This window comes from Penicillium robsamsonii (assembly GCF_028829455.1).
Source record: "Penicillium robsamsonii strain IBT 29466 chromosome Unknown utg000007l_segment0_segment0, whole genome shotgun sequence".
Taxonomy (NCBI): Eukaryota; Fungi; Ascomycota; class Eurotiomycetes; order Eurotiales; family Aspergillaceae; genus Penicillium; species Penicillium robsamsonii.
Window position 1 is genome coordinate 1229835 of NW_026643225.1, and position 27180 is coordinate 1257014.

General features: G+C 47.1%; 7 protein-coding genes across 7 annotated transcripts; 5 read left to right on the top strand and 2 right to left on the bottom strand.

Annotated features, from left to right (window-relative positions):
- Positions 1–113: 113 nt before the first annotated feature.
- Positions 114–1556, bottom strand: N7447_010756 (CDC2/CDK family serine/threonine-protein kinase; the record flags this gene model as incomplete). Its single annotated transcript, XM_057235018.1, has 2 exons — positions 114–972; positions 1027–1556. The coding sequence occupies 2 exons, from the start codon at positions 1554–1556 to the stop codon at positions 114–116; spliced, it is 1389 nt and encodes a 462-aa protein (XP_057081238.1).
- A 252-nt stretch (positions 1557–1808) lies between these two features.
- On the top strand, positions 1809–2756 carry N7447_010757 (copper chaperone CCS1; the record flags this gene model as incomplete). The annotated part of the gene is made up of 4 exons (XM_057235019.1): positions 1809–1826; positions 1889–1961; positions 2013–2147; positions 2227–2756. 4 exons carry the CDS (start codon positions 1809–1811, stop codon positions 2754–2756), a joined length of 756 nt encoding a protein of 251 aa, XP_057081239.1.
- Positions 2757–3274: 518 nt separating this feature from the next.
- Positions 3275–5173, bottom strand: N7447_010758 (uncharacterized protein; the record flags this gene model as incomplete). Its single annotated transcript, XM_057235020.1, has 2 exons — positions 3275–5018; positions 5076–5173. The coding sequence occupies 2 exons, from the start codon at positions 5171–5173 to the stop codon at positions 3275–3277; spliced, it is 1842 nt and encodes a 613-aa protein (XP_057081240.1).
- Positions 5174–8044: 2871 nt separating this feature from the next.
- N7447_010759 (cytosine permease) lies at positions 8045–9768 on the top strand (the record flags this gene model as incomplete). Its single annotated transcript, XM_057235021.1, has 3 exons — positions 8045–8314; positions 8382–8598; positions 8660–9768. The coding sequence occupies 3 exons, from the start codon at positions 8045–8047 to the stop codon at positions 9766–9768; spliced, it is 1596 nt and encodes a 531-aa protein (XP_057081241.1).
- A 5545-nt stretch (positions 9769–15313) lies between these two features.
- On the top strand, positions 15314–16274 carry N7447_010760 (oxidoreductase, short-chain dehydrogenase/reductase family; the record flags this gene model as incomplete). The annotated part of the gene is made up of 2 exons (XM_057235022.1): positions 15314–15383; positions 15439–16274. 2 exons carry the CDS (start codon positions 15314–15316, stop codon positions 16272–16274), a joined length of 906 nt encoding a protein of 301 aa, XP_057081242.1.
- Positions 16275–16867: 593 nt separating this feature from the next.
- On the top strand, positions 16868–18196 carry tif35 (translation initiation factor eIF3 core subunit g). The gene is made up of 4 exons (XM_057235023.1): positions 16868–16915; positions 16979–17600; positions 17695–17866; positions 17940–18196. The coding sequence occupies exons 1-4, from the start codon at positions 16899–16901 to the stop codon at positions 17990–17992; spliced, it is 864 nt and encodes a 287-aa protein (XP_057081243.1). The 5' UTR covers positions 16868–16898; the 3' UTR covers positions 17993–18196.
- Positions 18197–24060: 5864 nt separating this feature from the next.
- Positions 24061–26313, top strand: N7447_010762 (uncharacterized protein; the record flags this gene model as incomplete). Its single annotated transcript, XM_057235024.1, has 4 exons — positions 24061–24260; positions 24623–24672; positions 24729–24825; positions 24882–26313. 4 exons carry the CDS (start codon positions 24061–24063, stop codon positions 26311–26313), a joined length of 1779 nt encoding a protein of 592 aa, XP_057081244.1.
- Positions 26314–27180: the final 867 nt, after the last annotated feature.

Consider the following 27180-nt stretch of genomic DNA (forward strand, 5'->3'; position numbering starts at 1 on the left):
AAATCGATGATTTCTACCAGAGCTGAAGGGCACGGAACAAATCTCCGAGGTAGATATTGTATAGAAACAATAAAACAAGATTTGCTATTATTTACTCTCATATGTGAAAGCACTTATCCCAACCGAAGAGTAAATCCAGCCCCTGCTTCACCGGTATCTCCACCCGGAGCACCTCCAAAGACACCCGCAAAGTCCAGCTCGGGTGCTTCCTGGCCTCGTTTAGGAGCCTCAGGCGTGTGGTGACGCCTCCGTTTCTCCATGCCGGCCTTGGATGGAAACGTAGGGAACATCTGTCGCGGTTTGGGGCGGGGATCTTCCTTGAAATATTGGTGATCGAGGCATTGTTTTGCAGTAGGACGGGAGGCCGGATTCAGCGCTAGCAATCCTGACATGAGACTCAAGCCCGCATTGGTCAGGTAAGGGAACCGGGTGCGAGGCAGCAGAGGCTTACCGGCCGAAGGTGCCGATGTCGACGGGAGCCGCAAAGACTTGGCGTTGGGCAATGAACGGAACCCAGGCCAGTTTTCAGAGTTCGGTGGCCCGGTCAAGGCAAAGATCTTGGACACCTGGTCAACTTCATTTTTGCCTTGTAAGAGAGGCTCTTTGGTGAGAAGCTCGCCGAAGATGCAGCCAATGCTCCACATGTCAATCTCCGTGCCGTATTTATCGGCGCCGAGGAGTAGCTCCGGCGCACGGTACCAGAGTGTCACAACGAGCTGTGTCAGCTTGGGAGGTGGGTCGCCGAAGTAACGGGCCATGCCAAAGTCGGCAATTTTAAGTTCGCCACGGTTGTTCATTAATAAGTTGGAGGTCTTGAGGTCGCGGTGCATGATCCACTGTGAATGTAGGAACTCGAGTCCTCCAATCACCTGCAGCAAGACGGTCTTGATCTCCGAAGGAAGGAAGGGCTCGCGCATCTCGTCGAGTAGGGCTTTGAGGTCATGTTCGTGGAAATCCATCACTAGATACACACTGTCGGAGCCAATTGATTAGCATATGTAAGGAATGCAGATGCGGGTAACTCACTCATCCATTTTATTGCCCATTACTACCTCCCGCAGGTAAACGATATTTTGATGCCGCGCCTCCAGAAGTGTTTGGATTTCCCGAAGCCCAGTGACTGGGAACCCGTCCGGCGAGTTCTCCAGCTTAAGCTTCTTCAGCGCGACAATTTCTCCCGTCGAAATGTCCTTTGCGCGTGAAACCCATCCATATGAGCCCTCTTCAATGTGGTTCAATCTTTCGAAGTTATCCACATGTCTGCAAGGGCCCCATTCTCCAACCGGAAAGCGCAGTAGGGTCGACTGGTTTTTCTGCTCCTTCTCGATTTTCGCCACTTCGGCGTCATTTGGACGGGCATCAGGGTCGTTGGAGAGTCTTCGTCGTTTTTTCGGGGGGCCTAGCTCGACATTGGTGGCATCCCGAGCTTGAGCTTTGTTGGCATCTTCGAGTCGTTGTTTCTCTGCTTTAGCGCGTCTTTTTTGTTCCTTCTCGCGTTTTTGTTGCGCGATAATTGCTTCTGTTTCTGGGTCGTCCGTTGCCCATCTGGATGACATTTTCGTGGGGGAATGTTAAAAGAGAAGTTCGGGAATGACGTTTCGCCAGAAGCCGAGTTCCTTCGATTTGAAATCCAACGCCCCGCCTGAATTTATATAGCACATTTACTTTGTTCTGGCCTTTGGTCTAATCTTTTCTCTGACTTTTTCTCTTCTGAGATATTATCTTTCTCTCTTTCTCTTTATATTCTTCTCTTTCAGTGCACATACTATACTTGCCACCGAATTCGGATCTACTGTCTCTTCCCCGCCATGATCGAACCATTCCAGGTCAGTCTATTTGAGCGTCATGACTCACAAACACCCGATACTAATGCGATTCTCATATATAGACGACCTTCTCGGTCCCAATGACCTGCGACGGCTGCGTGAAGTCTATCTCCACCTCTCTACATAGTCTGGAAGGTAGTCGTCACACCCCCAAACATACCTTCATCTAAGCTGACCCCGCGACAGGAATCAATAAGGTCGAAGCAAACCTCAAAGACCAGCTAGTTTTCGTCGAAGGCACTGCTCCTCCCAGCTCTATCGTAACCGCAATCGAAAACACCGGCCGCGATGCCATCCTCCGCGGCAGTGGCACCACAGACAGTACGGAATCCCCGGTCCCTACATAATTGCCATCCCATGCGACACAGGTGAGCAATGCCGACTGATATACACAATACAGGTTCCGCCGTCTGCATCCTCGAAACACACTCAAAGAGCGTCTCAAACAATATCCGCGGCCTCGTGCGCATGGTCCAGGTCTCCCCGAACATGACCCTCATCGACCTGACAATCAACGGCCTATCGCCAGGAAAATACTGGACAACTATTCGAGAAGCGGGGGATATCTCCCGGGGCGCTGAGTCTACCGGCGGTATTTGGGAGGCCGTGAAGAGCAAGGTGCTTGGTGCTGATGCTGCTGCCGCTCCAGCCAAGGAGACCCGGGGCATTCTTGGTACCGTGGATGTCGACAATAAAGGCCGAGGCAGTGTGTTCATGGACCGGCCTGTGGCGATCTGGGAGCTTATTGGTCGGAGTATGGTTGTTTCAAAGGGGACGGAGGGTCCGTTCAAGCGTGAGGATGAGAATACCCTTGTTGGTGTTATTGCGCGCAGTGCGGGTGTGTGGGATAATGATAAGATGGTTTGCTCCTGCTCGGGTAAGAATGTCTGGCAGGAGAGACAGGAACAGGTTGTCCTGGGTATGGCTTGAGTTTTAGTGTCTGTGGACTTTACTAGGAGTGGTCATGTAGCCAGATCAATTATCCAGTGATATATGTAGCTTCAAATATGTGATACCATGAAGTATAAATGTTATTATGAATGACAGAACGATTTTACTTTGCTTTCAATAGGAGGTCACATCATGCGCATAACCTCCATCTCTCTTTTTTCTTTTATTGGTAAATTGATTTGCTAAAGTGGTGGAAAATTGAACCTCTATGAACCTACATATAACCACATAGTTAGACTTATAGATGGAATGCTTCGTATACCGTTGAACCCGGTCTTCCTCTGTGACTACACTGGGATAACCTCCAACCTGGATTTGACTATACATCAAAATGTTAGCAGAAAGACTGCAGAAAAGGTCCCTACATAGAATGTTAAAAGGAAGAAAGCACCATTGTGGTTAAACCCCAATGCTGAAACTGCTAAGTGTAGGTAATAATACAGTGTAGCCAAAGGGAATAAGGCCCTATTGGTTAGGCCATTCCTATAAAAAAGATATTAACGAAGAATTTCACCAAGCCTGTCTTGGTTGCACAATCCCAGGGTAAAACTCGTCGTCTGTATCCTTTTCCACAAAATCCAATCCTGCACCGGGAATGCCATTGGGTATGAGCCGTAGGGACAGGCTCCCTGGAGAGACCCCCCAGTTAGTTCCTGAGATCCTCTGGTATTACCAGAGTTGCTGGTGGTATTATGTGCTGATTTGGCCGGCTCATTCCCTCTGTCCGGATACTGGCTGTTCGTTTTGCCATCAAAAAGGAAATACCCATTTCCATCCTCCACCGGGCTTGGGAACAGGACCTCAGAGTCGATTGGAGACCATGTATCGTTCGACATTGATTCCATTGAGGTCATTTCCGTTGATGTAATATCTCGCGATGTGGTATTGTCGGGTGTGTAACGGCCTGAATAATCTTCAACGCTTGACCATTGTGTGGTTGCTCTTTCGGAGATAGACGACCGTCTTTGGCCGAAATTCCGGTTGGAGATGAAATTGAGGGGATTTGGATAAGAAAATGACTGTGTCTCTTCAGAATGAGCGATTGGGGTTTGTGGGGGCACCAGAGGTATGAGGCTTTCATCGTATTCATGATATGCAGACATGTTGCTGTATGTATCATCCTGGTGCACAATGCATTCGAGTGGCTCTTGAGAAGCACACCGGATCCCTTCTTCCTCCTCAAGCTTGGGGCTGTGTTGACTGGGGCTAGAATTGTGTTGGCTGAGGTTGAGAGTTTGTTGACTGAGATTGGGACTGTGATGACCGGTGTCGATAATGTGCTGGCTAGGGCTGGGACTACCATGTTGCCTCGCCCACTGGTCCAGTGCCTCTTGATAGATTCCTGGAAATGCAAATCGAACTTCGGCGGAGCACTGTCTCGAGATGGGAACTGAACTTGATTGATTATCATTGATTTCTGTATCCGAACTTGCATGACTGATGTTTTGTTGCTGTAGATTTGTTGCTTGATGTTCTCCCCAAGATGGCCGAGAATCTGCCAGGCCGGAGGCAGACATTTTGATCTCTTCGTCGGTAGAGATTGCAACACCCCATGTCTGCTCTATTAAAAGGTTCTCTGTCGATGGTGTGGTATGAGTAAAGTGATCCTCTGAATTCATATTTGCCCCCAAGTCTCCGGCTCCAGCAAATTGCAAGTCAAGATCATGGTCGCTGGCTAGAGTCATGTTTACCCTAGAATTACTTACAGCTCGGTCGGAAATTTCAGAGAGTTCGGGTGTGGATTCAGATGCGGGAAGTGTTGCAGGTGAACGATGGATCGAATGGATAGACGGCGCACGCATAAGAGGGTGCACATCAGAATTGACGGATGAGGAGGAAGGTGTAGGATCCATGCGAGATAGTTCGGTGCCAAATTTCAGGTCCTCTTGTGTTTCCGTAGTGTGGGCCTCGGATGAAACTCCACGGTGTTGTTGTCTTTCGCGCTTGAGAGCAACGGGGCTAACAAAACTTTTATCGAGGGTTTCTTCTTCACTTGAGCGGTGCATGAGACCCGACCTCAGTGCCAACAGACCTGATCGAGCTTTGTGGAGAGATCGTCTGGAGACAGATTGGACCCATGCCATTGGACTACGCGGCCCAGAAGACGAACTGCATTGCCCTTGGGGATGCCACGACAAGGTCGATATGTCTGGGTTGTGACGAGGATCTAGGGGATTAAACACAGGGTAATGAATTCTTTCTTGGCAAGTTGGCTGTTCCTGTACTGCAACAGTCATGCTGCTGTCTTAATTAGCAGGGTATCTCTTTCATCTTTTGGCATTCTTTGTTTGTCATTACCTAGCTCTCTTGTTTGCTTGGGAGCGGAAGACCGATGATAGCGAGAATAACTGGCGACGCATGGTGCCTGAGCCTGTCTGTTGGTGGTCGGGACTCATTTTCTTCGGATTGCTGGATGTGCACCCAACAGTTCGAATCACCAATGAAATAATAAAAACGTATGTGAATGATCAGCAAAGATAGATACCGATCATGCCAGCGCATGAATATGTGATGTCAAAGAAAAAGAAAACATAACAAAAGCTCTGGAGTTCCTTGAGATCATGAGGCGGAAGTCGAAGTGACGCGTGAATGAAATATATAGTCGAGCTTGATCGCTCTTACCCTCGAGCTCCATACTTTACCTCCGCCAATTGTATACTGTCTGGGTACAATTATGGTGTTGTTTACATTATAGACCTAGTCAGAGATCATCTGCTTTATTATAGCTCTAAGGTCAAGTACATTAATAAGCCAACAAGAAAGTAAAGATATAGCAGTACAACTATAACCTTTTCTTCACGAGTACTAGATCTAGGGTTCGCAATGGCAACATGACTGAACATGCACCTAGGCAAGCGCCGCAGAAACATCAGCAGAGCCTTCCCAGTGTGACCGACTAGGACATTAGGGTTCGCCATGGTAACGTGATTAAACGAGCGGCGGCGATAGCGACAAAAAAGATTTCTGAGATAGAAGCCCAAGATATCAGCCCTGAGGCTCAATAGGCTTCAATCTTAGCTTATACTTCAAATGCTTGCTCTTCCAAATCCAGACCCTGTTCGTAAAAAAACAGTATTTATAGATCGTAATGATAATGATATGATGCTTCGTTGTTGGATTTTGCTAGAGATGTTCTTTTCCAATATCAAGTTAGCCATTCAGAGCTTTCCCCATGCGTCTCCAGTACAGTTTTGTCTTGGGTACAGTTGTCGAGCAAGCTGGTGTTGGGCGTTAAAGTAACCGGATGGGCAAACGGGAAGGTGGGTTGGAGGATAGCAAGCGGACGACTAGCACTAGCAATGATGAAGTCGGCATTTTCGTTGATCGCCTCATCTCGAATGTGGCAAGATCCCTTGAAGTTGGAGCTGACGATTTGTTGTCATGGCCATAGCTTAGCAAGCGTTGAGGCGGTGGGCACCAATCAAGCCACATGGGTGGTATGCAGTGACGAGAGGCTCTGTGAGCAGGAGCTGCCAGGGGTAAATGTGTGTTACTATGTAATTTGTTGAATGTATCAGTGATGTATCGAGGGGAGAAGAAATAACAACAAACACAATCATTGCAGGTTGTGTTCAGGCCAAAAGGTAAAGGTGGTGGTTTTCAAGGTTTAAATTAGTTAGCCATGATGTACGATTTAAGGGGATCGAAGAGATCAGAAGAATTGTATATCACAGAGACTGTCTGATATAGAGATTTTAATTATTGTATGCTCAGAAAGCCAATATAAAAATTTGGCAAAGCGCCATTGCGCCGACGGTGCAATAATGTTGACTGAATAAGTCTGAGAAGCCTAGCTTCAACCCCCATAGATAGCAGTTATTGTGAGCTGAGCTGAGCTGCTCACATACAGGGATGATAGATATGAGGGAGATAAGAGGGATACGAGATGGATCGTGGAAAACTGAGGTATCGGCTTAGAGCACAGATATGCCTTAAGGGTATTTTCTGACAGCCCCTATATATCCATTGTGGCAAGTTTGAATGGGCAGGAGAAAAAGCAAGTATTGAAGCCAACAAGGACGAGAATAGCAACACCACTCCCTTCGATTGACCTCGAGATATGATATCGCATAGGACATTCCAGCCTCAAGGTCAATTAGAAGCTTTTGGTTTGCGGGAGCGCGCTAAACAGAACTAAGCATAGATCGGAGAAACATTGAAGTTTACATAATCGGAACTGTCAAAAGATTTCGTCCGCGCACCAATGAAGTCCAGAAAGGCAATCTCCGCAGCGTTTTTTGTAGCTGGTTATAGTGTTCAGTAGAGATAAGAATAACCAAAAGCCAAAGATATGACAAACATGCCATGTGGCTTCGACACATGCTTGGATAGACATGTGTATATCCGACCGGCTCGACCTGCCAAGATCACTATCATAGGCTATGTGCGGTTCCTTGCTCCGTTTCTGATCGAGCAGTTAAAGCCACGCATGTTGGAGAATATATTGGGGTCAACCCGAAAACATCCGGGGTTCCGTAGATCCCAGCGTGGATATTCCCCGCACAAACCTGGGGAGATAGAAGCATTGCAGAAGATTCACGCACGTCGGCGTCTCCCGTCTGACAAGGGTGAAGCTTGGTTATTGAGAGACATGGATCTTGGAGACTGCCAATCAGGGGTAATATGCGAGCGAACACAAGGTTTAGTCACTCCGTAGGCGAACCCTGATCAAAATGATAAGAGTACTTGGCATGTACATATCTGAAGACATGATTGGTACAAGGATCAAAGTTTAGTACTTAAGTGAAGATTCATGTCATTATCAAAAGATATCGGAAGCCGGATTTTCTCTTATCTGAGTCCCGAGATATATCCACTCTCCGACCCGCTACACAACTTTGTCATCCAATGAAATCCAAGTTTCACTCCGAGAAGGAAGCGAGTGCAGAATCCTCGGCGTCCTGATAAGCTAGGGCTATCGGGAATGTTATCATTGGCTCAACAGATCCATTTATGGGACCCCAAGGCTTGTTATTTGTCTCGTGTTCTGGAAGGGGGCCACGCGACAGGGCTATCTTTGCCACAGTGCGAGATCGCGGTGGAGACGCGCAAAGAATTCTCGCGACACTATATTAACAGCTCCTCCCATTCTGTGGAGCAAAAACCTGAAGAGAGAATGATGTGACAGCGTCTTTGTACAATTCCATCCCTTCATCCTGATCTCCCTGGGTCTGGCTGAGCCTACCCAGCTCTTCGATTAATCCCATTTATATTCTCGTCTCTATTTCATTCTTCACCTTCATTGGTGAGGATTCGACCGGAAAAAGATGCTCCCCAAGTTCGCCCAAGCGTTCCGCAGCTCAAATGAGGACCTGGAAAAAGCTCCCCAGGTGAACAATTCCGCCGACTCAAATAGCAATGATCTATTCGACAACTCCAGCGATGGCGCCGTGCCTGGAGAGAGCTTCGAATATGGCGACTCGATGTACGCCAAGATCCAGCGCATAGCCGGTAAACTCAACATCGAGCAGCGAGGTGTCGAACGAGTGCCGGATTCTGAGCGGAACGATACGTCCTTCCTCAATATTGGTAGCATGGTGCGTTCCTGCAATTACCTGGCGTGATCGCCATGGCCTAGAGGACTTATCCACTGACCAAACCTAGTGGTTGGCCGCAAACATGGTCGTGAGCTCCTTCGCCATTGGCGTTCTTGGAAAGTCTGCATTCGGGTTGGGCTTCATTGATGCCATTTTGGTCTGTCTCTTTTTCAACCTCCTCGGTGTGATGACCGTGTGCTTCTTCTCGTGCTTTGGTCCTCACTTTGGGCTCCGCCAGATGGTGCTCTCGCGATTCTGGTTTGGATGGTGGGCTGTGAAATTCAGTAAGTTGGCTCGGGATGCTCATTCGGTTGTGGGGAATGGTGCTAATTAAATATTTTCTAGTTGCCATCCTTAACATTATTGCTTGTATAGGTTGGTCTGCTGCCAACGCCATCGTCGGTGCCCAGCTTCTCAACGCGGTAAACGACGACGTCCCCGGATGGGCTGGTATCCTCATCATCACATTCTGCACGCTTTTGGTCACCTTTTGTGGATATAAATTTGTTCACATGTACGAGTACTGGAGCTGGATCCCCACCTGCATCGTGTTTATCATTGTGCTCGGCACATTCGCCCACTCTGGCGATTTCGTCAACATCCCAATGGGAGTCGGAATTTCTGAAATGGGTGCCTGTCTATCCTTCGGATCCACTGTCTATGGTTTCGCCACTGGCTGGACGAGTTATGCTGCCGACTACACTGTTTACCAGCCAAAGACCCAGAGTCGTCGCCTGGTCTTCTTGTCTGCCTGGATTGGTCTGATTGTCCCCCTTCTTTTCACCCAATTCCTCGGTATCGCCATCATGTCCGCGACTGAGATAGGCGATGGATATAACAACAAGTACGCCGAGGGCTACCGAGCCTCCGTTAACGGCGGCTTGATTTCAGCCGTGCTGGAGCCTCTCGGTGGATTCGGAAAATTCTGCCTCGTCATCCTGGCCCTGTCCATTATCGCTAACAACTGCCCCAACATCTACTCCGTCGGCCTGACCTTGCAGGTGTTGGGTCGGGCTACTCAGCGCGTGCCGCGATTTATCTGGACATTCCTCGCTTCGTGTGTCTCCCTCGCCATCGGTATCCCGGGTTACTCAAACTTCGAGGCTGTTCTCGAGAACTTCATGAGCCTTATCGCCTACTGGTTGGCCATTTACTCCGGCATTGCGCTCGTTGATCACTTCGTTTTCCGGCGTGGATTCGATGGCTATCGCCCGGAAGACTACGACAATCCCGACAAGCTGCCCATGGGAATCGCCGCGTCTATTGCCTTTGCCTGTGGTATTGTCGGTGTTGTTGTGGGCATGAGTCAATCGTGGTGGACAGGTCCTATTGCCAAGTATGCTGGTGACCCAGAAACTGGTGGTGGTGACATTGGCTTTGAGTTGGGCTTTGCCTTCGCTGCTGTTGTATATTGCATCTTACGACCGATCGAGATTCGTAAGATTGGTCGGTAATTTTGATTTTATAGTATCTAGGTTTTGTGATGTACATATAGGATTGGTTCGGGATGGGGTTTGTTTGATTGCATTGGGTTGTTATACATTTGCATAGCTTCATTAGTTACAGCATATTTTTTCATCATTCAAATCTACTTTCAAGCTTCAATGTAGCAGTTAATCTTGGCCATCGATATGAGTTTGCAAGGAATACTGTCTACTTACAAGAATAACTGGTCGCTTATGCGGCCTGGTTGGGTCTTTGGGGTAGTCTTTTGAGATGTCTTTTCGGATATTTCCTTACACGCAATTGTTTTAGCCGCAGAATATAGATCATACCCGTACCAAGCGCCCAATACCTGGTAGGTGTGTTGGGCGCCCCAGTAGACGTCACATTCCCACGAAACGTCAGATCTAAAAAGTAGGTAGTTACCTTTTATATGACTTTCCCATACAAAAGATACTTGGGCATTAAATAAATTCTTTTAGCCCTCGAGATCGTTAGGGAAAATAAAAGATCTATATATTGTAAAGGAGGCCTATTTTATTTAACTAACTTTACCTAGTAGTTATTAAGGATGACACGGTGAATGGGAGACCAGAAACGACCGCTTTTGACACCGTTTTAAGCTGCTCGCTCACCGTGGCCGGTCTTGGCATCACGTGCACCAACGCCCACGGATAACTGTCACTCTCCTAGCGGAGGGGAGCCAAAAATGGCTCCTTTGTTAACTAGGAGTGGTCCCATGGGACCGGGAGGTTCGAACCGCGGGTAGGTGCGGTTCCATTGAGGTTCGCGCCGAGGTCTACCCATCTTAACCAAATGAAGTCTGATAGATCTTCCTAGGAGTTCTTAGCCCTTTTGGGCACCGTAGAACGATTAGTGAATTGAAAATAGATCCTCGGAGCTTAAGCACCATTACCCGTCCGCGGGAACTATGACTGCAATACTACGAGTCCACTTATAAATTGACCAGCCGTTAGTATTCCGGGTCTGTCTCTTTCAACCATTCAGCCAGAATAAAAGCCTAACATAATATTATTATGCAGCTTATCTGATGCCGTAAAGAAAACCGACCACCTGGTCCCAGTCAGGACTTCGACTTCATCCTGAAGGCCCATCTTCTCCGTGGCAAGTTCGGTGATATTGTCCTTCAGTTTGTTGAGGAGGTCCACCAAATCATTGCCGGCACTCATATAGCCGTCCCTCTGTTGCACACACTTGCCATAACGTGCAGTTTCCTGAATCCTGCTGCATCTCGTCGTTAGGTTTCTCGTATGTTTCCTTCTCAGAAAATAGGAAGCAGCAACCTGATAACTCTATCCATTTTCCATTCGATGCCTACTGTACTAGCGAATACCATATTAGTTCGATTTGATGGAAACAAATATAGGTGGAAGTACCGCAAATGCAATACAGGCGCAGACAGGCTAAATACTCAACTCAATCACCACCCATGCCCCCACAAAAGCGAGTCGAATTCCAAATTATTAGCGATTTTTGGGGGTGAAAAGAAGATTACGCAAATTACTAAAGCTACAGTAAGGATAGCAAGATGGTAAATGTAACGCAGTTAAAAACAAGTGAAAGTTAAAGCTATATCTTCGTAGGTTGCAAAGTACAAGGATCCTGTAGAGCAGTACGAGGTGGTGAACCAAAAACCAAGAGGGCAAAAGCCAAACAGCAAATAACAACTGGTGAGGAAAGGATCAATAAATAGCATTAAGATCCATGACAAGTTCTGTGATGGGAGCGCAAGGTAAAATTACAGGAAGCAAGCGCAGACCGAGAAACCCGTCCTCCCCTTTCGCTTATTTCTTCATTTCAGCGCATAACCGATTGCCTTTCATTTCGCTCCTTTACCACCGTTCTGGACGACTTTCATCTTCTTTCCATTCCGCATCCCAATCATTATTGAGGGTCACCAACTAGTGAATGGAGCAGATGATTAGCGGCGTACTTCAAAACAGTCGCATGCAGAAAGCATTACTCACTTCATTTGCTGGCAAAAGTTTTCCAGTATATTATTTTGAGGGACAGCCACAGCAACAGCCATATCCTCCCGCAAGCTCGTAGTGGCTTTTGCAATCCCCATCGGTGTTTATAATTCTGCCGTACCAGGTCGACCCAGGACATATAACAGTACCGAGGGCGTTTGTGGGATATTCGTCGCAGCCGCTATTACAGACAATGGCAGTGGCGAATGGGACGCCAAGCAGGCAGAGGAAGTTTGTCAAACGCATAATTGAAAGATAGCTTTTAAGCAAGATTTTATGTCAGAGAGGTATATGCAACGAAGAGAACTTGACATAGATGGAGTATTTATAAGTTTGAGTTAGAGATATAGTGACGTCAAAGACGGAATTTTATTAATTTAGTGGACCATGAGTTTTCAATGAGCATAAGCTGAGATATTTCGGATGATTGTCAATATATCTGATATCCAAAACAAGCATGTTCCCACAATACCATTCTGATTTAGCCTGTTAAATGGGCCTCATGAGTTAGTCTCCACTAGACCTGGACAAATCTTACGGGATGTCCCAGGAGGGACGTTCCATAACCAGGTCTGATCTCCATAACTACACCTTTTCAGCTGAATAGTCGTTCCACTATCGTCTCTCAGCCAGAAGACCACGGTTTCGGCACCGGAGAAGTCTAGTCACTTCGCTAAAGGTGGGGATAGCTTTGTGTCAGGGATACTCAGAACAAAAATCCTTTGCTCACTACACTTCAATGTATCTTCAAAATGCTCTTTCGTTAATCATACCGCTAGTAATCGTCAGGTACAATCGATCAATCTCTGAATGACGGAATTGGGATAACCCACTTACCCATGCATACAGGGTCAAAACAGAGTGATCATCCTATTTTCTAGGACGATCATCTCAGATCTACGGGTGGACTCCGCTCCTTTGCGACCTCTTCAGGCAAGCATTGTCGATAATTCATTCTCTTCGTCGATCCTAGGTGGTTTATTGGAACAAAAATTGCCTATGGCCAGTATAATATTTATTAAATTATCGCCCTTAAATCCTTCTTACCCTCGGCTCTCAGTGGATATCGCTGGTCAGGACAACAATGAATCCAAAACCACACGGCCTAAGGTCGTGTGTAGTATTCCAGTTCGCATTCACAATAGTATTTCACAATATGCTATCCACGCTAAGGACATCTAAAGATCAATGCTACCGAAAAACATATTTAAAGAGTGAAAAATCATGTCAAGACCCACACATAGCCTGCATGTGGGCCTCTAAGGAATGTGTGTGGCTCTGCAGATCGTCATCAAGATGATCTGATCTACAACATAGTGCAGGGTCTCCACATATGAGATTCACCGATGATATCTGTATCTTCACACTCCACCGTTTGAGCTGAGGGTCGGGAATTACTCTCCGTCATCTCCTAATCCCTGTCACATACCACGGAATCTCGGTTCAGGGTTCGTTGCCAAAGGCCCAGGACTATAGTCTTCACTTTAACTTCTGTACCAAGAGCATAGCAACTGTGACTGGTAGACCCTGAGCTTCTGAGCCTCGGCATAGTCTTGCTCCTCTTCCAATAAATATGAATGGGTCTAAGAAGAGATCGATGAAGAAATTGCAGGAGAATGGACGCAAACTCCATCATGGTGACCCTTGGAGCCCCCAGGTACCTTTTTGGCCAACCCTCGCAGCTCTGCGCGTAGTATTTTATCATTCTATCTCTTCTTAGTTTTATTCCGGCATGCCACGTCTTCACACTAGTGAAATTGTTTGAGACATCTTCCAAATGACCCACTGGATAATTAGTGAGCCATCGGCTATTGACTTTGATCGAATAATCACCCACCAGGAAAAAAGACTTGTTTACCCTACTCCGTACATGGCTGACGAGCTGAACCCCCTATCGCCTAGAGTGCGAAGAAGCATGCCAATTTCAGCTAGACTGTTAATCTGCCTCCCGAAGAAGGTCATGATTGGAGCCTGCAAGTGCCAATCTACTCCCAAAAAAGTCTGAAAGTATCGAATTTCAGATCGACCGACGGCGGTGATGAAATCATGTGTCGTGGCTGCATCGTCGATCGAAAAGTGCACCCACATTTCATGGGTTCGTTCCTTTTTCTCGCTTGCATGACTTGCGACTTGTTTTCAAACGTCTGGCTTTTTCACATCGTCTAGCCTTGAACCAGAATCGCCATCTTCGGTAAACCCGCGTCCATCAACATGGGAGAATCGAACACCATCCAATCCATTCTATCAGGTGGGGTCCCAAGCCGCTTTGACTGAGTTAAGTGCTAACTAACAGATGACCAGGTGGACACTTCATCGACTGAACCGCCTACGCACCCATTTCGAATCAAAACAACAGACGATTTCATTCAAAGACCAGAACTTACTCATAGAGTAGATGATAAGCTGGTGCAGTGAGATCGGGTATCAGGTGAAACGTGTATCGCCCTGACTACTGAATAAGAGATATTAATCAAGGGACAACGGGCTAGCCCGCGTTAAATGCCATCCATATCGCCGGCTCTAAAGGAAAAGGATCCACGGCAGCCTTTCTCTTCTCGATTTTAGCGGAATACTTAACCAATAAGGGTAATGATGCCGAATAGGCTTCCGCAAAGCCCAGCCCACAGTGGACAGGGGCCAAACCTTTAGGCCTAAAGCCTAACCCCCGGCCTATCGGCGGCCCCTATTAGGCCCCCACGAAAGCCCACGATTGCATAAAAAAATAGTCTTAGCGTTTATAAAGTCCCCAAGTCAATCAAAATAAATAACTGTTTTTTATAACTATTCTGCTTCATGTCCTAAAATTTAGATATTATCACTATAATAAATTAGAAAATCTATGAAAATATGATGAATTTAGCGCTAATAGCCTTTATATTCTATTAATTACGGATGAAAATTAATATTTGTTCTTTTATAGTAGTGTTATGCTAATTCAAGGTTTTATTAACTCTAAACTATTAGAAATATATATTTATAGTAGAGGGGAGTGTATGTTACCAGCCAGTTCTTTGACCAAAGAGTGCATTCTTAGACTACGGCATCGCCCGTCCATGGCAACTAGGAGATGCCCAAGGCCCGTCCAGGGCGGGCGCTTGGCACGGCTAGCTGGCAAAAACGGTTTAAAATATACATGTATAGCGTTCGATACCTCTCTACTCCATTGGTAAAACCTTCACCGTCGGACTCGGAGCAATTCAAAAAAAGTCACCGCTTGTTCTTCGATACAATATCAAGCCGTTCTGGCAGGTGATGTGATGAATGATTATAGAATGGCTAGATGGCATTGGAGAGCTCGGAAAATCTTGGTTTTCATTGGTTGGACAAGCCACATGTGGGGCCATACGCTGGAACTATACTTCATAATCGGGCAATTTATATATTTGACCTCGAGCACCCTTTGGCCTCTTGCTTATGGGAAACGTGCACTTCCCAGATATAAAAGGCAGAGAAAACCTCATTGCTTCTCTTTTTGAAATTATAATTCCTCATTCCGAGCAAGTTCAGCATATTTCAAACCCAATATTGCGTGTGACACATCTAGCCCTAATTTTGTATCTCAACCATGCCTTTCGATTATAACCCTGAAAATGATATCCCTGATCTCACGGGAAAGTCTATCTTTATAACAGGAGGTTTGAAATTAATATTTTTTGCTTTCTCCAAGTCCACAACTAACAACCAGTCTAGGAACCGGCGGTCTAGGCGCAGAATCGGCGATCCACCTCGCCAAGCACAACCCATCACACATCTACCTCAGCGGCCGTAATGCCACGAGCGCAGAAAAAGTGATCAAACAAATCCACGGAACCAACCCCGATCTCGCAGTGACATTCATAAAATGTGACCTAGCCTCCCTGACCTCCGTCAAAGGAGCCGCTGAGCACTTCACTAGCCAACACCAAACCCTAGACATCCTAATGTGCAACGCGGGGACCATGGCCAACCCCCCTGGTCTAACGGTAGATGGCTACGAGGTCCAATTCGGCACCAACCACCTCGGCCACGCACTGCTGATCAAAAAGTTCCTGCCCCTCCTGGAAGCCTCCCGCAACCCACGCCTCGTGATCCTCACCTCGCAAGGGTGGGGGCTGCACCCGCGCGGCGGAATCATCTTCGATAAGCTCAAGACGACACAGGATATTGCGTTCGGCGGGCCGTGGCGGCGGTATGGGCAGAGTAAGCTGGCCAATTTGCTGTATGCGCGCGAGCTCGCGAAGAGGTTTCCGGCTATCACATCGGTGTCGGTACATCCTGGTGTTGCGAGAACGAGTCTTGTTAATGATCTTAGCCTTAAAGATAGGATGATTGTTTATGGGACTACTTGGTGGGTGATTATCAAGGCGCATGAGGGTGCATTTAATCAGACTTGGGCGGCTACTGTGGACAAGGCGCAGATTCGGAATGGAGGGTATTATGAGCCTGTTGGGAAATTGGAGGATGGGAAGCTTGATGAGACAGCGAAGGATGAGGCGCTTGCGGAGAGATTGTGGGATTGGACCGAGAAGGCTTTGATGGGCTTTTGATCTAGTGGTGATCGGAGTGGTTTTGAGGAGGGTTTTGGCCTAGTAAATCTGTTTGTAATTCCATGAACTTTTCGCTATATCGACATCTTATATATAAGGAAGCTGAAATGAATACATGTTCTTTAGCAAAACGTAGTACTAGAAAGTATGGTAGGAAAGACTCAAGGGATATACGTGAAGAAATTGCGCGTCAACATTGCCAAAATTTGCAAATAAAACCAAATTTCTAATCCTGCCTTCGTCACTCCACGAGGTGAAGCACGAGACCAGGGCGAGCCACTACCCTGTCCACTACAAATATTCGCTTTGGTTTGAAAGAAATCTTCTCGGGACCCTCGACGTTAACTATGTCTGGAAACGGTACTTTTACCGTTGATAATTCCAAGATTCGGAACTCGCTGAATACCATCACGCTTATCACGAGGGAGAAAAGAGATGTTTACTCCATCGGTGTGTTGAAACGAGGTTGAAGCCTTGGAACACTTTCGGGGCTATACACACCGCACCACGTGATTTTCAGCATCAGCCACAACTGCGCCACAGGAAATTATTAAATCCACAACGGATTCGCCTTTGAAAGAAATCCAGAAATTCAGCAGCCGTAATAACACCATCACTTACACCATGTCTCCAACCGGAAAGTGAGTATACACATTTGCACCCCTACAAAAAATAACGATCTAACAAAACTTTCAATTTTACAGCCGCGCCGACTGGGCCGACGACGAAGATTTCGATGACCCCTCCGTGCTCCCGCCGCAAGAAGTGATCGCGAACAAGGACGGCACCAAGACTGTCATCTCCTACCGCTACAATGATGACAACAAGAAAGTGAAGGTCACTCGCCGAATTAAGACCACTATTGTCCGCGAACACGTCAACCCCCAGGTCGCCGAACGCCGCAAATGGGACAAATTCGGTCTCGAGAAGGGCCACCCCGCCGGTCCCACGTTCGATACCACTTCCGTCGGCGAGAACATCGTCTTCCGTCCCAGCGTCAACTGGAAGGCCAACGCTAAGGAGGCTGAGAAGGAGGGTGGCGAGAAGGGCAGCATGAAGGACCAGCTGAAGGACAAGAAGGTCAAGTGTCGTATTTGCAGTGGAGAGCATTTCACGGCCCGCTGTCCCTTCAAGGATACCATGGCCCCCGTCGAGGAGGGCACTGCTGCTCCTGGTGGCGCCGAGGCAGAGGACGATGCGGGTGGTCTCGGTGCTGGAAAGTCCAGCTACGTTCCTCCTCACATGCGGAAGGGCGGTGCTGGTGGCGGCGAGAAGATGGGTGGTCGCTTCGAGAAGGACGATTTGGCGACTCTGAGAGTTACAAACGTACGTTCTGCCCTTGTTCTGCTTTCTACGAGCTTTACGAACATCGTTGTTGTTTATCTCGGTTTGGTACTGATTTTTTTTTTTTCACAAACAGGTCAGCGAGTTGGCAGAGGAAAACGAGTTGCGGGATCTCTTCGAACGTTTCGGTCGTGTCACCAGAGTCTTCCTCGCACGGGATCGGGAAACCCAGAGAGCCAAGGGCTTTGCTTTCATCAGCTATGCGGATCGTGGCGACGCCGCACTTGCTTGCGAGAAGGTGGATGGCTGTATGTCTTCGATATTCCGTTTTGTGGTCTTCTTTCTACAAGTTTATCGATTGCTAACCTGTTTTTCTGCTAGTCGGTTACCGCCACCTTATTCTCCGCGTCGAGTTCGCCAAGCGCACTACTTAAACTTTTTTCTCGGTTCTCTCTTACGACTTTTTGAATGGAACTTTTCCTTCTTCTCAGGCGGGCCCATATTTAGGCCGAAGCTCTTTTCCTTGTACTGTAGGACATGGTTGATAATGATGATTCCCAAAAAGACATCCAGCATGTCAGTTACTTGCATTCGTCAGTCTATACAAAAGCAATGGGATAGAGAAATTTTGAACTTCACACACGGTTTTCTTACTTGTTTCACGAGTCGTACCCTCATCCACGGTAGCAGTGTTTCTTTGCGTTCATGATAATCCTTCCAATGTTCTTCTCGAAGCAACTGTTCTATATTTGCTTCACGGCCACCATGGAACATCTCAACCTTGGAATCACCCATGGAAACCCAACCACGTGCTACTATGAAGTAAGGACGCCCTAAAACATCTATGGGCGAGTCTACTAAGATAGTTCACCATCCAGCATTTCATTCGTTTTTCGACGTGCATGGGGATGATGATCATCGTTGGATTCAACTGCGTTTCAGTGGTCACTAGACATGTTAATGCTCAAACCCCCTGGTAAAAGGCTCTAGTTGTCTCAGGCTCCTAACATGGTAGCAGTGGATGCTAATCCATGGCCACCGAGGGCAAGTCCGCTCTTTACAAGCTTTCCCTCGCTGCTGACTTCAGGCTTCACAAATCCACATCTTCCCACCCTCCTAGCCAGCACAAATATGGTGCTCAGGTGCCGGACTCCACTGACAACAACCCTGCACGCCGTTGACGGCGAAACCGTCATATGGAAGATAAATGTTGCAGGTCTCGACTGTTCGATTCTTCGAAGGCTTCAGGGATTTCAATTGGGACATCAAACTTTCTGCATCTTCGCATGACAGTGGAGATGACATCGGAAGGAAATGGAGCTCCGGCAACTTGGACGTTTTCCTATTATGCCCTAGCACCAACACTACCGCGTACTAGTTACGCCCTCGGGTGCCAGATCCCAGGCTCAATCACCAAAGTACCAATGTACAGATCGATATTAGATCTCAGCAAGTCAAACACAGACCCAGCCTCGTCGGCAAAAGTTGTCTTGAAATTTCCCGGTAACGGGATTGGGTTGCATAACGTAGCATCCGTGTTTCTTTTAGGAAAGAGACTTGAATTGGCGGGGAAAGCTTACCTACCGGCCCGGCTTTCCGCCGAATGCTCCCCTACTAGACGATACGGGCTACGCAGACAATGGCGGAGGGGGCCGAAATATTCCCTGTAGCTTTGGCCCTAGCTCCCTCGGAAACCCTCACCACGCCACCATACTTTTAGCATTCCCCTCCGCAACCGCGGCATCCAATATGACAGCCAAAATACATGTGAAAGGGCGTTCATGACGCTCCAAGGTCCCAGTGACAGGAAATATCGGCGCTAAACAACATCATCCCACTTGTTATTAGCTCAGGGAATTCGACCAGAAGGGCAGTTCTTCGCTGGGAGAGTTTCGGCTGATGAGCAAGTTTTTTCTTGGCTGTTCCTCCGTGCTACATGGGCACGGCTTAGGGTTGGCTGATCTACTCCCAGGATGGTAGTCAAGGGCTGGTTAGAATTGCCACGGGGAGGCAAAAAAAAAACGGCCGGATGAGTTGCTGGATGATGAGTGGAGTCTTCAACTGGTCTGCATCCAACGCGCCATCCAAAGCATATTTCCTGCCTGACACGCTTCATATCCAGAATTTTGGAGGGCGGCAAGCCAATGAGACATTCTTCTTTCCATTTAACCCTTGTTCGGTTGATGCCTTGTCTTTCCATCCATGTCGACAGGGTCGGATACTTCATTTGAAACCTTTTTACCCGGGAGCTTCGTGGTCGTGATACGATCTGTGCTGGCGGGCTGTAGATCCAGGGTGATCAAAGTTTGGGATGACAGAGTGGGGAAACTTCCAATGATCATCCCAGTCTCGGGGCAAACTTTTGCTGACAAGGAGAAATAATCCAATTTTCCACAAGGCATTTAAAGCTCATTGTAGTGGGCTATCAGAACTCGGGTCTACTTTCAAAGTAACCATCTCGGAAGAAATGATACACAGGTAACCCATCACAGAACCTTGTGTCCAGACGACCCAGTGGAATTATGGAGCCATAGAAGCCTGGGCTGCTTAATCTCCATAGACGAAAGGCCGGGGAAAATTCGTTTCAAAATGGTACCATTACCAGAATAGATGTGCTAGCTGAATCTTGTAGTGTTGACATGATACAAGATGGTAGAATTAGACCAATTCTCTGCCCCGGTCAAGCCGGTGGATGTCTCGGGATGGAAGCTCTGGAGGCCTCGACCGTTGGTAAAGTCAAACTTTAATCTACCTCAGCAAGGCAGAAAAGAAAAGCAGAAAAGCAGAAAAGCCTCACGGTATTGTATAGATGTCGTCTAACTCTTTCCTTACTTGGTAGGGAACATCTTCCCCGATATACAAGGTTTTGAACTCTAGACCCAATCGACCAGGATTGGCGTATCGACCATGGCATATGGGTTCATCGGGCGTGTCGCATCCTAAGATCCTGGAGCAACAAGCATATGGGGCTGAGGCAGCAAGACAAGGGGATATCAGTCTAGAATGACACTCTGAATCTGTACCCATGTTTAGATTGTCGGCCAATCATCTTTTTGGGGGGAGGGGTTGAATTTTCTGCTGTTGATCTAAAAGTCGTACTCCATTAACGCGGTTAAGTCAGCAATGCCGACTCCGGGATCCGATTATGGCTCGTCTACCGTTGCCTGGCCGAGCTGTAGCTTTGCGCCCAAAGATCGAACACCCGGATGTAATGGCATTGGCCGGCTCTGTCACTGAAGAATTGTTGCATGGGAATAGATGTCGAGAGGTTAAGAGACAGACTCGGTAGATGGCACGTGCCCGAGACAGAGACAGGGTCCAAAGAGACAGATGGGCTGAGACAGTTGCAACCTCAGAGTTTTCCGGCTGCTAGGGCTCTGGGGCTAATCCATGTCGAAAAAAATCTGCATTTTCCCACAGTCAAATTATTATCGGCATTGGCTTCGAGGTACCTGCAGCCCTGGTACCCACGTATCGGACAATTTTCGAGTATTCTGTATCTCATAGTGTTGTACGGAGGAGTACTCCGTATCTAAGAAAGCAAAGTTGATATGTCGAAAAGTGACATGTGAAGACGAGAATTAATCTGATAGTGTGTCTTGGGTGCATTAGTTGCAATGATTTGAGATTTGATTTCAATTAGAGTTAGTCGCCTAACCTTGAAATGTTGAAGGAACGTTAGTGACAGACGGAGTATATAGATTTGAGCGATGTGAAGATATACCCAAGGCCCTATAGGCAGACACATACAGTATATTGTACATGTTCTATCCTCCAATTGAATATTGCACACTGATGTACCTGGTACCTGTAAATTTCCAGTTCACCGCCCTTCCTGCACGTGTCCCATGACCGTCATCCGGGAAGGGGTGCCCCCGAGAGTCAAAAAAAAAAAAAAGAATGTCGCCTCTTCTCCTTTACTTAGGTAACTTTGACTATGTGATTTGACGTCAGGATTGATTACACTCTTTTACACTCTTTAACCTGATATGGCTAACTAATTAATGCACCTAATACCGATTACGGTAAGCATGGTTGTGGACTGTGGGGGCGAACTGCACAACATACCATAACCACTGAGCAAATCGAATCTACGGCTTATCCCACCAATCATAAGCTTGCGGGTGCTTTTACACTTGTCATCTCAACCCAGCCCTTCTGCAGGATGGTCGATCTTTTTAGCCACTAATGCGGTTCTGTCGACCCGATCGATCACGGTCCCACTGGGGATCTTTTGATATTTCCTTCGGAATGGTGGGACTAGTGCCGATTTCTGGAAAAGGCTCCCGGGTACGGACCGCAATTGTATACCTGCAGCTACACTTGGTGGAGACTGGAGATCCTGCAAAGAACCATACGTTTTCGCACCCGGGAGCTATTTGGCTCTCCAACCTTACAGAGTTTCAGAGTGGGGTGGATCTAGCTGAAGGTTGCATCGTCTCGAACGTGCTATTTTTATTGCTCGGGTCGGTGTGAACACCGCCAACATGGACAAATGCAACATGCTGAATGGAATTCGTCGATCGCATGATCTTCCACTTTCTTCATGCAAGAACCGTTGGTGTCTCGAGCCTTCAAGGATCAAACTAAAAATGAATCAGGGAGCTACTCCGACAGGCCTTCCAACAAAACATTATGGAATTTCAGTTCAAAGTTTTTAGTCCCAATCTGATTATTTCTCATTAATTCCGCATGTTTTTTTTGTCATTGGTCGGTGGATTCCCCAAGCCTGATACATCACCTCTGTCATGGGTCTGCATAGGTACATACCCTGGGGGTCGATCACCTCCTCTATCCTTTCTAGTTTCATTTTATTTCGCTCTCCTGCAGCGACCCGTCTGTCGGGTATTCGCACTAGGGCATCTGATCCCATCGGGAATTATCTGTAAAGGAAAACACATCTACAACGTGTACGTACCATGCCTTACGATCCGTGCAGGATATCGGGTCCAGCACGCAACATGAACCAAAGCCATACCCCTTAAACAATCAAACTATCTGGAACCGGTGATGATGTGATGCTCTTGTGGATATACACACCTAGATTTGCGCTTGGACCCAAATTCCAAATTCAGAACCTCAAAATACAAATCAAAAGAAAATAAGCAATATAATTTTCTTTTCTAAATGAAAATCTACTCCGTACCTTTCACCGATTATGGTTGGACCCCTATGCAAACTCATTGAAGCCTTGCCGAATACACCATACGTATTTCACTGTCCCTGGCAGCCAAGTCGTGGTTTATGGTCGCCTCTCGACTAGCCTGAGCCTTGTGGACTTATAATGATCCTCAAGAAGCAGGTAATAACCCTGAGAACAGGTTTTACAACATAGACAAAATTATAGACCGGAATCTTTCATCGGATATCAATTGCAACCTTTCTCTTCCGGTAAAGATTATGTACCACATCTAATCTTAACACCTCTATTTCCTTCAGGTAAGCCACACATATACCCCCATGCAACCTGTCAACACAAATTGAAGATCTGTTCTCATTTGATTCTTAACCACCATAGGGTTGCAGAATTTGAAGCATTCTGTATCTGCAAGATTACTTGATGGAAGAGCATTTATTTGCTCAAGGCTGTCACACCGGATTACATAGTTTTCTTGCCCCTTCTGGACGGTTTTATTTTTATTTTTATTTTGCTCTAAGTGCTATTATTTGCTGTTTATTACTATGTATTTATGACTATTCCTGTATTTTTGGATTTTGGGCTCTCTTCCTTTACTCTTTCTTCACCCCTCTTAGATATAGAATCTGGCCCGATCTATTGCTTTCTGTACTTTTGTATCTCTGACTTCAGTTGGAGGTTTTCCCAATTAGGAAGCCATGTCTATAAACCAGTGACGCATTTGGGTTCCCGTTCATCTACTTGCCAACGCCTGTCCAGAAGGGCACCGTTTTACGCACCGTTGGCTGAGCATACTATGTATTACACCTCGCACCCATCCTTATAACCCTGAAACCCTCTTTTATACTTCTTTGCTCTTGATCACTTGTCTACTCCCTTTCACCTGGAGCTTGATCACTTACATTCTCCAAACTTTCTCACAGAATCGTGTTGGTTTATATCTAAGAGTGTCATTGCGAGTTTCCCTGTGATTTTTCATAGGCTCAAAACCCATACGCATTCTGAGTGATTCAGACAGAGGTATCAATCGAGTACTGTGAGGGGATTTGCCTCTGCAGAGTTCTTTCGACCTTGCCTAACTTTTTTTGATGCTATTCTAGACATCCAGTTCTTGCCACCCAAGACTTCAAGGCCCAGACAGCTTTGGCGTCTCGCTCAGTGTTACATCAACCCAAAAAAAAAAAACACACTTCAGGGTCCTCGAGGCACCTGGCATCAGCACGCTCAGGATGAATCCCTGTAAGCTGTCTCTTTACCATTTTCTGCTCTTTTTGTCATGCGGTTGATACAACATTGTTTCCATTCTTCACTTTTTTCTTTTCGTTTTTTTTCCTTTCTCATATATCTTCCCTGTCTCTCTAACCTATGAATTCCCCAGCACTTCTCTCGGAGGTATTCTCATTGAACGATCCCGTTACTTCGGAGGGTGACTATATCAACTCTCATGTGACAGGGTTTGGAACGGATGAAGACGACAATAGTCAGCGAGTCGGAGGTCTCGTCTCCATGCCTGACACCAACGGCGTGAGGTACCACGCACAGCAGCCTGTGATGCAGGATTTACAGTAAGTTGTTTTTTCTATTCTTTGAATCTGGACTTGCCCTTGCGCTCCACTCGGTCAGCCTCTCGCCCCCTTGTCGCTGCGCTTCCTCCGGGTCCGGGCAGCTTGAACTTCAGTCCAGCCTGTTTCGGTACCTTCCATACCAATCTGCTGCCTGCATGTCTTTCTTCCGATGTTTTGTCCTTTTTATCTGAGCTCGTGCCGTGTCTTGAGGTCCTTGCCTCTTTCGCCCCCGTTTCGATTGTCTTTTTACGCATCATGGTTTCCGTGCGCCCGGACTCATATATCTTCTGGACTGTTTTAATTCCAGGCGATCGCACGTGGATCTTTTCATGAGCTTTTACTGAGCCATTCCTTTACTTTAGATATTCTGGTTCGAGTGCTCTTGCAATGACTCCACCAGACTCTTGTCCAGGTAAGCCCTTAAATCTAACTCCCCGAGAGCCTTCAGTTGACTGATATGGTGTAAAGACTCATTTTCGCCCACATCTGGTCCTCTCTACCCTCATATTTCTCGGCTTCAGCACCCCTTTGACAGAATGGCAGACTATCAACGGGTGCCAGCGCTGTAAGCTTTGATATACTATGGATGAGGCTCATGGGTACTGATCCTTGTTCATCTAGTCAACCGCCGACTGGCATGCCAGCCAGTATGCAGAGTTCAGGGCATAGCCTGAACCTGAACTCCATTCCAGCACTCATGGGACGCAATAATTCCTACGGTTCATACGCTTTACAGCGCGGAATCGGAAATATCAGCATGCCCTTGGGGGGAATGAACGATCTCTCCCGTAGCCATGGGTATCCGGGCACTCCTCGCGCTTTGGATAGCGGGATGGATCGATCTCAGAATAATGTGTATCAGCAACCGATAGTGGAGTCCTCACAACACTCACAGCCTCAGGTGGAGGCACCGCCTTTCGACGACACTACCATCCTTCATACAGTTGTTGCAGAGTTTGGTGGACAATATCAGACAGTGAAACCAGATGTTCAAGCAAAAATGGGTCGAGGTCCCTTTCCAGCCGAGGGCAAGTGGACTTGCTATCGGCGGAACTACTTTGCAGTGACCTGCGGTTTTGGTCTTCATCCTTGGCCACCCACTGCTCCTCTATACATCCGCTATCCCAACCAGACCCTTGAACCAATCCGTGGATTTTCGATGGCCATTTCTGCTATCGTCAACGGTCAATACGGAGAAACTCGAGAACTTGTTCAACACACCCCGAAGCGAGACAAACAATCCGAACGCAAACCAGGTCGTGTCGTTCTTCAGCCTGCACCCCCATCTGCATTTACAGCAACCTCGACAATCAATGGAAATATGTCGGGTTTCCCGCTTGGCTCGCAATCTATGGACTACAACCCTTCCTTCGCAGGGACCCCTCAACCGTGCCAGCCCCCAACCTCCCACGTGTTCGAACGTATCCAATTCCAAAAAGCGACCGCCAACAATGGCAAGCGCCGCGCCCAGCAACAATATTACAATCTGGTCGTTGAACTATACGCTGAGGTTGCTAGCTCGGTTCTAGGTGAAACTGAGTGGGTACAAATCGCCCGGCGCCACTCCCACCCCCTGGTCGTCCGCGGACGTTCTCCCGGTCACTACAAGGATGGACGCCGTGGTAGTACTGGCAGTATGGGTCCGGATGGGGCTGGCGGAGATAACACCTGTGGTGTCCTTCCTCATGGACTAGGTCAAACGGGCCGTTCACACATGCCCATGTACGACACGTCTCATCGAGCCGGGCTTTCTTACGGCAGATCCGATCACAGGAAAATGAACGTCACGGACAATTCCCCGCTCAGCGACAGTCCTCTCATCTCCTCTTCCTCTTCTTCTGGGTTCGAGTACTCCATGATTGACACCATGGACCCCATGGATACGATCAAGTCCGACCTTTACCTCAAATCAGACCCCTATCAGGATAATACCTATGCAGGGGTTCCCAGCCACCAACAGCGTCAATCCAATGCTGGTGGATATGACCCCGTTTACTCTACAACTTATGGCCGATACGATCCCATCCAGAACTCGCATAGTCTATGCACTTAGGCTGTGCCTTTTGTTTCCGATGGTTGAATCATCCATTTCTTCTCGTGTTTTATCTTTTTATCTTGCTCGATACGATCAAATGGGGAAAGGGTTTATGCACTGGGTGCAGGACGGCGTGGGGGATCATGAGGCCATTTTCTATTCGCTGTTTTATTTTATTGCTATTTTTTATTCATCTGATTGCTAATGAACCTTTGTGGCCTTTTATCTCATTGTGATTCTACTTCCAGCTCTGACTTTTACTCGAGATATGGTTTTCTGCCTTCAGAAAAGAAGCTTACAGAATGTCACTAAAGACTGTCTTCACGAGCAAATGACGAAATGCCCTATCGAATAGAACCGATCGATTTAATTAAGATCTGGACTTGACTAGATCATAGTATCCTGATAATCATGGTTGAATTAGCATTATTGTCTAAGCATTAATACAAAGGCCATATAATACTAAAGCCAAATATAGTATGACAGCTTCGAATAACAAATCCTCCAGAACTCGACATTATAACCCCCTCTAATCCATATAGAGTAACGAGTCTAACATTCAAACTCCCCGATTTGCTCTGTTTGATAGCTAGAAACCGTTATTTGCTGCGGTCCTGGTCCTAGTCTTCATCTATTGCAGGGCTGCCGGTCCCATTTTCAATGGATATGGACTTAGGTGGTCTTGCCTTGCTTTTGCCTTTTTTTTCCCATCTTATTTTCCTGTTCTATTTGATTTTTTATTTGATTTTTGTTTATTTTTCCAGTTATCCAATCAAATATGAAGCAAGGACGGTAATTTGCTTCCAGGACTCTTTGCCTGATGACTACATGGACAGATGCCTCCGAAGTAAGCAGCATGGGTTGCCTGCGGGAATAATTGGGTTG

Bases quoted from the DNA above. Each gene is read 5' to 3' on its own strand.
- tif35 (XM_057235023.1), top strand. The intron at 17,601-17,694 runs GTACGTTCTGCC...TTTCACAAACAG, and splicing joins CGACTCTGAGAGTTACAAAC to GTCAGCGAGTTGGCAGAGGA. The intron at 17,867-17,939 runs GTATGTCTTCGA...TTTTTCTGCTAG, and splicing joins TTGCGAGAAGGTGGATGGCT to TCGGTTACCGCCACCTTATT.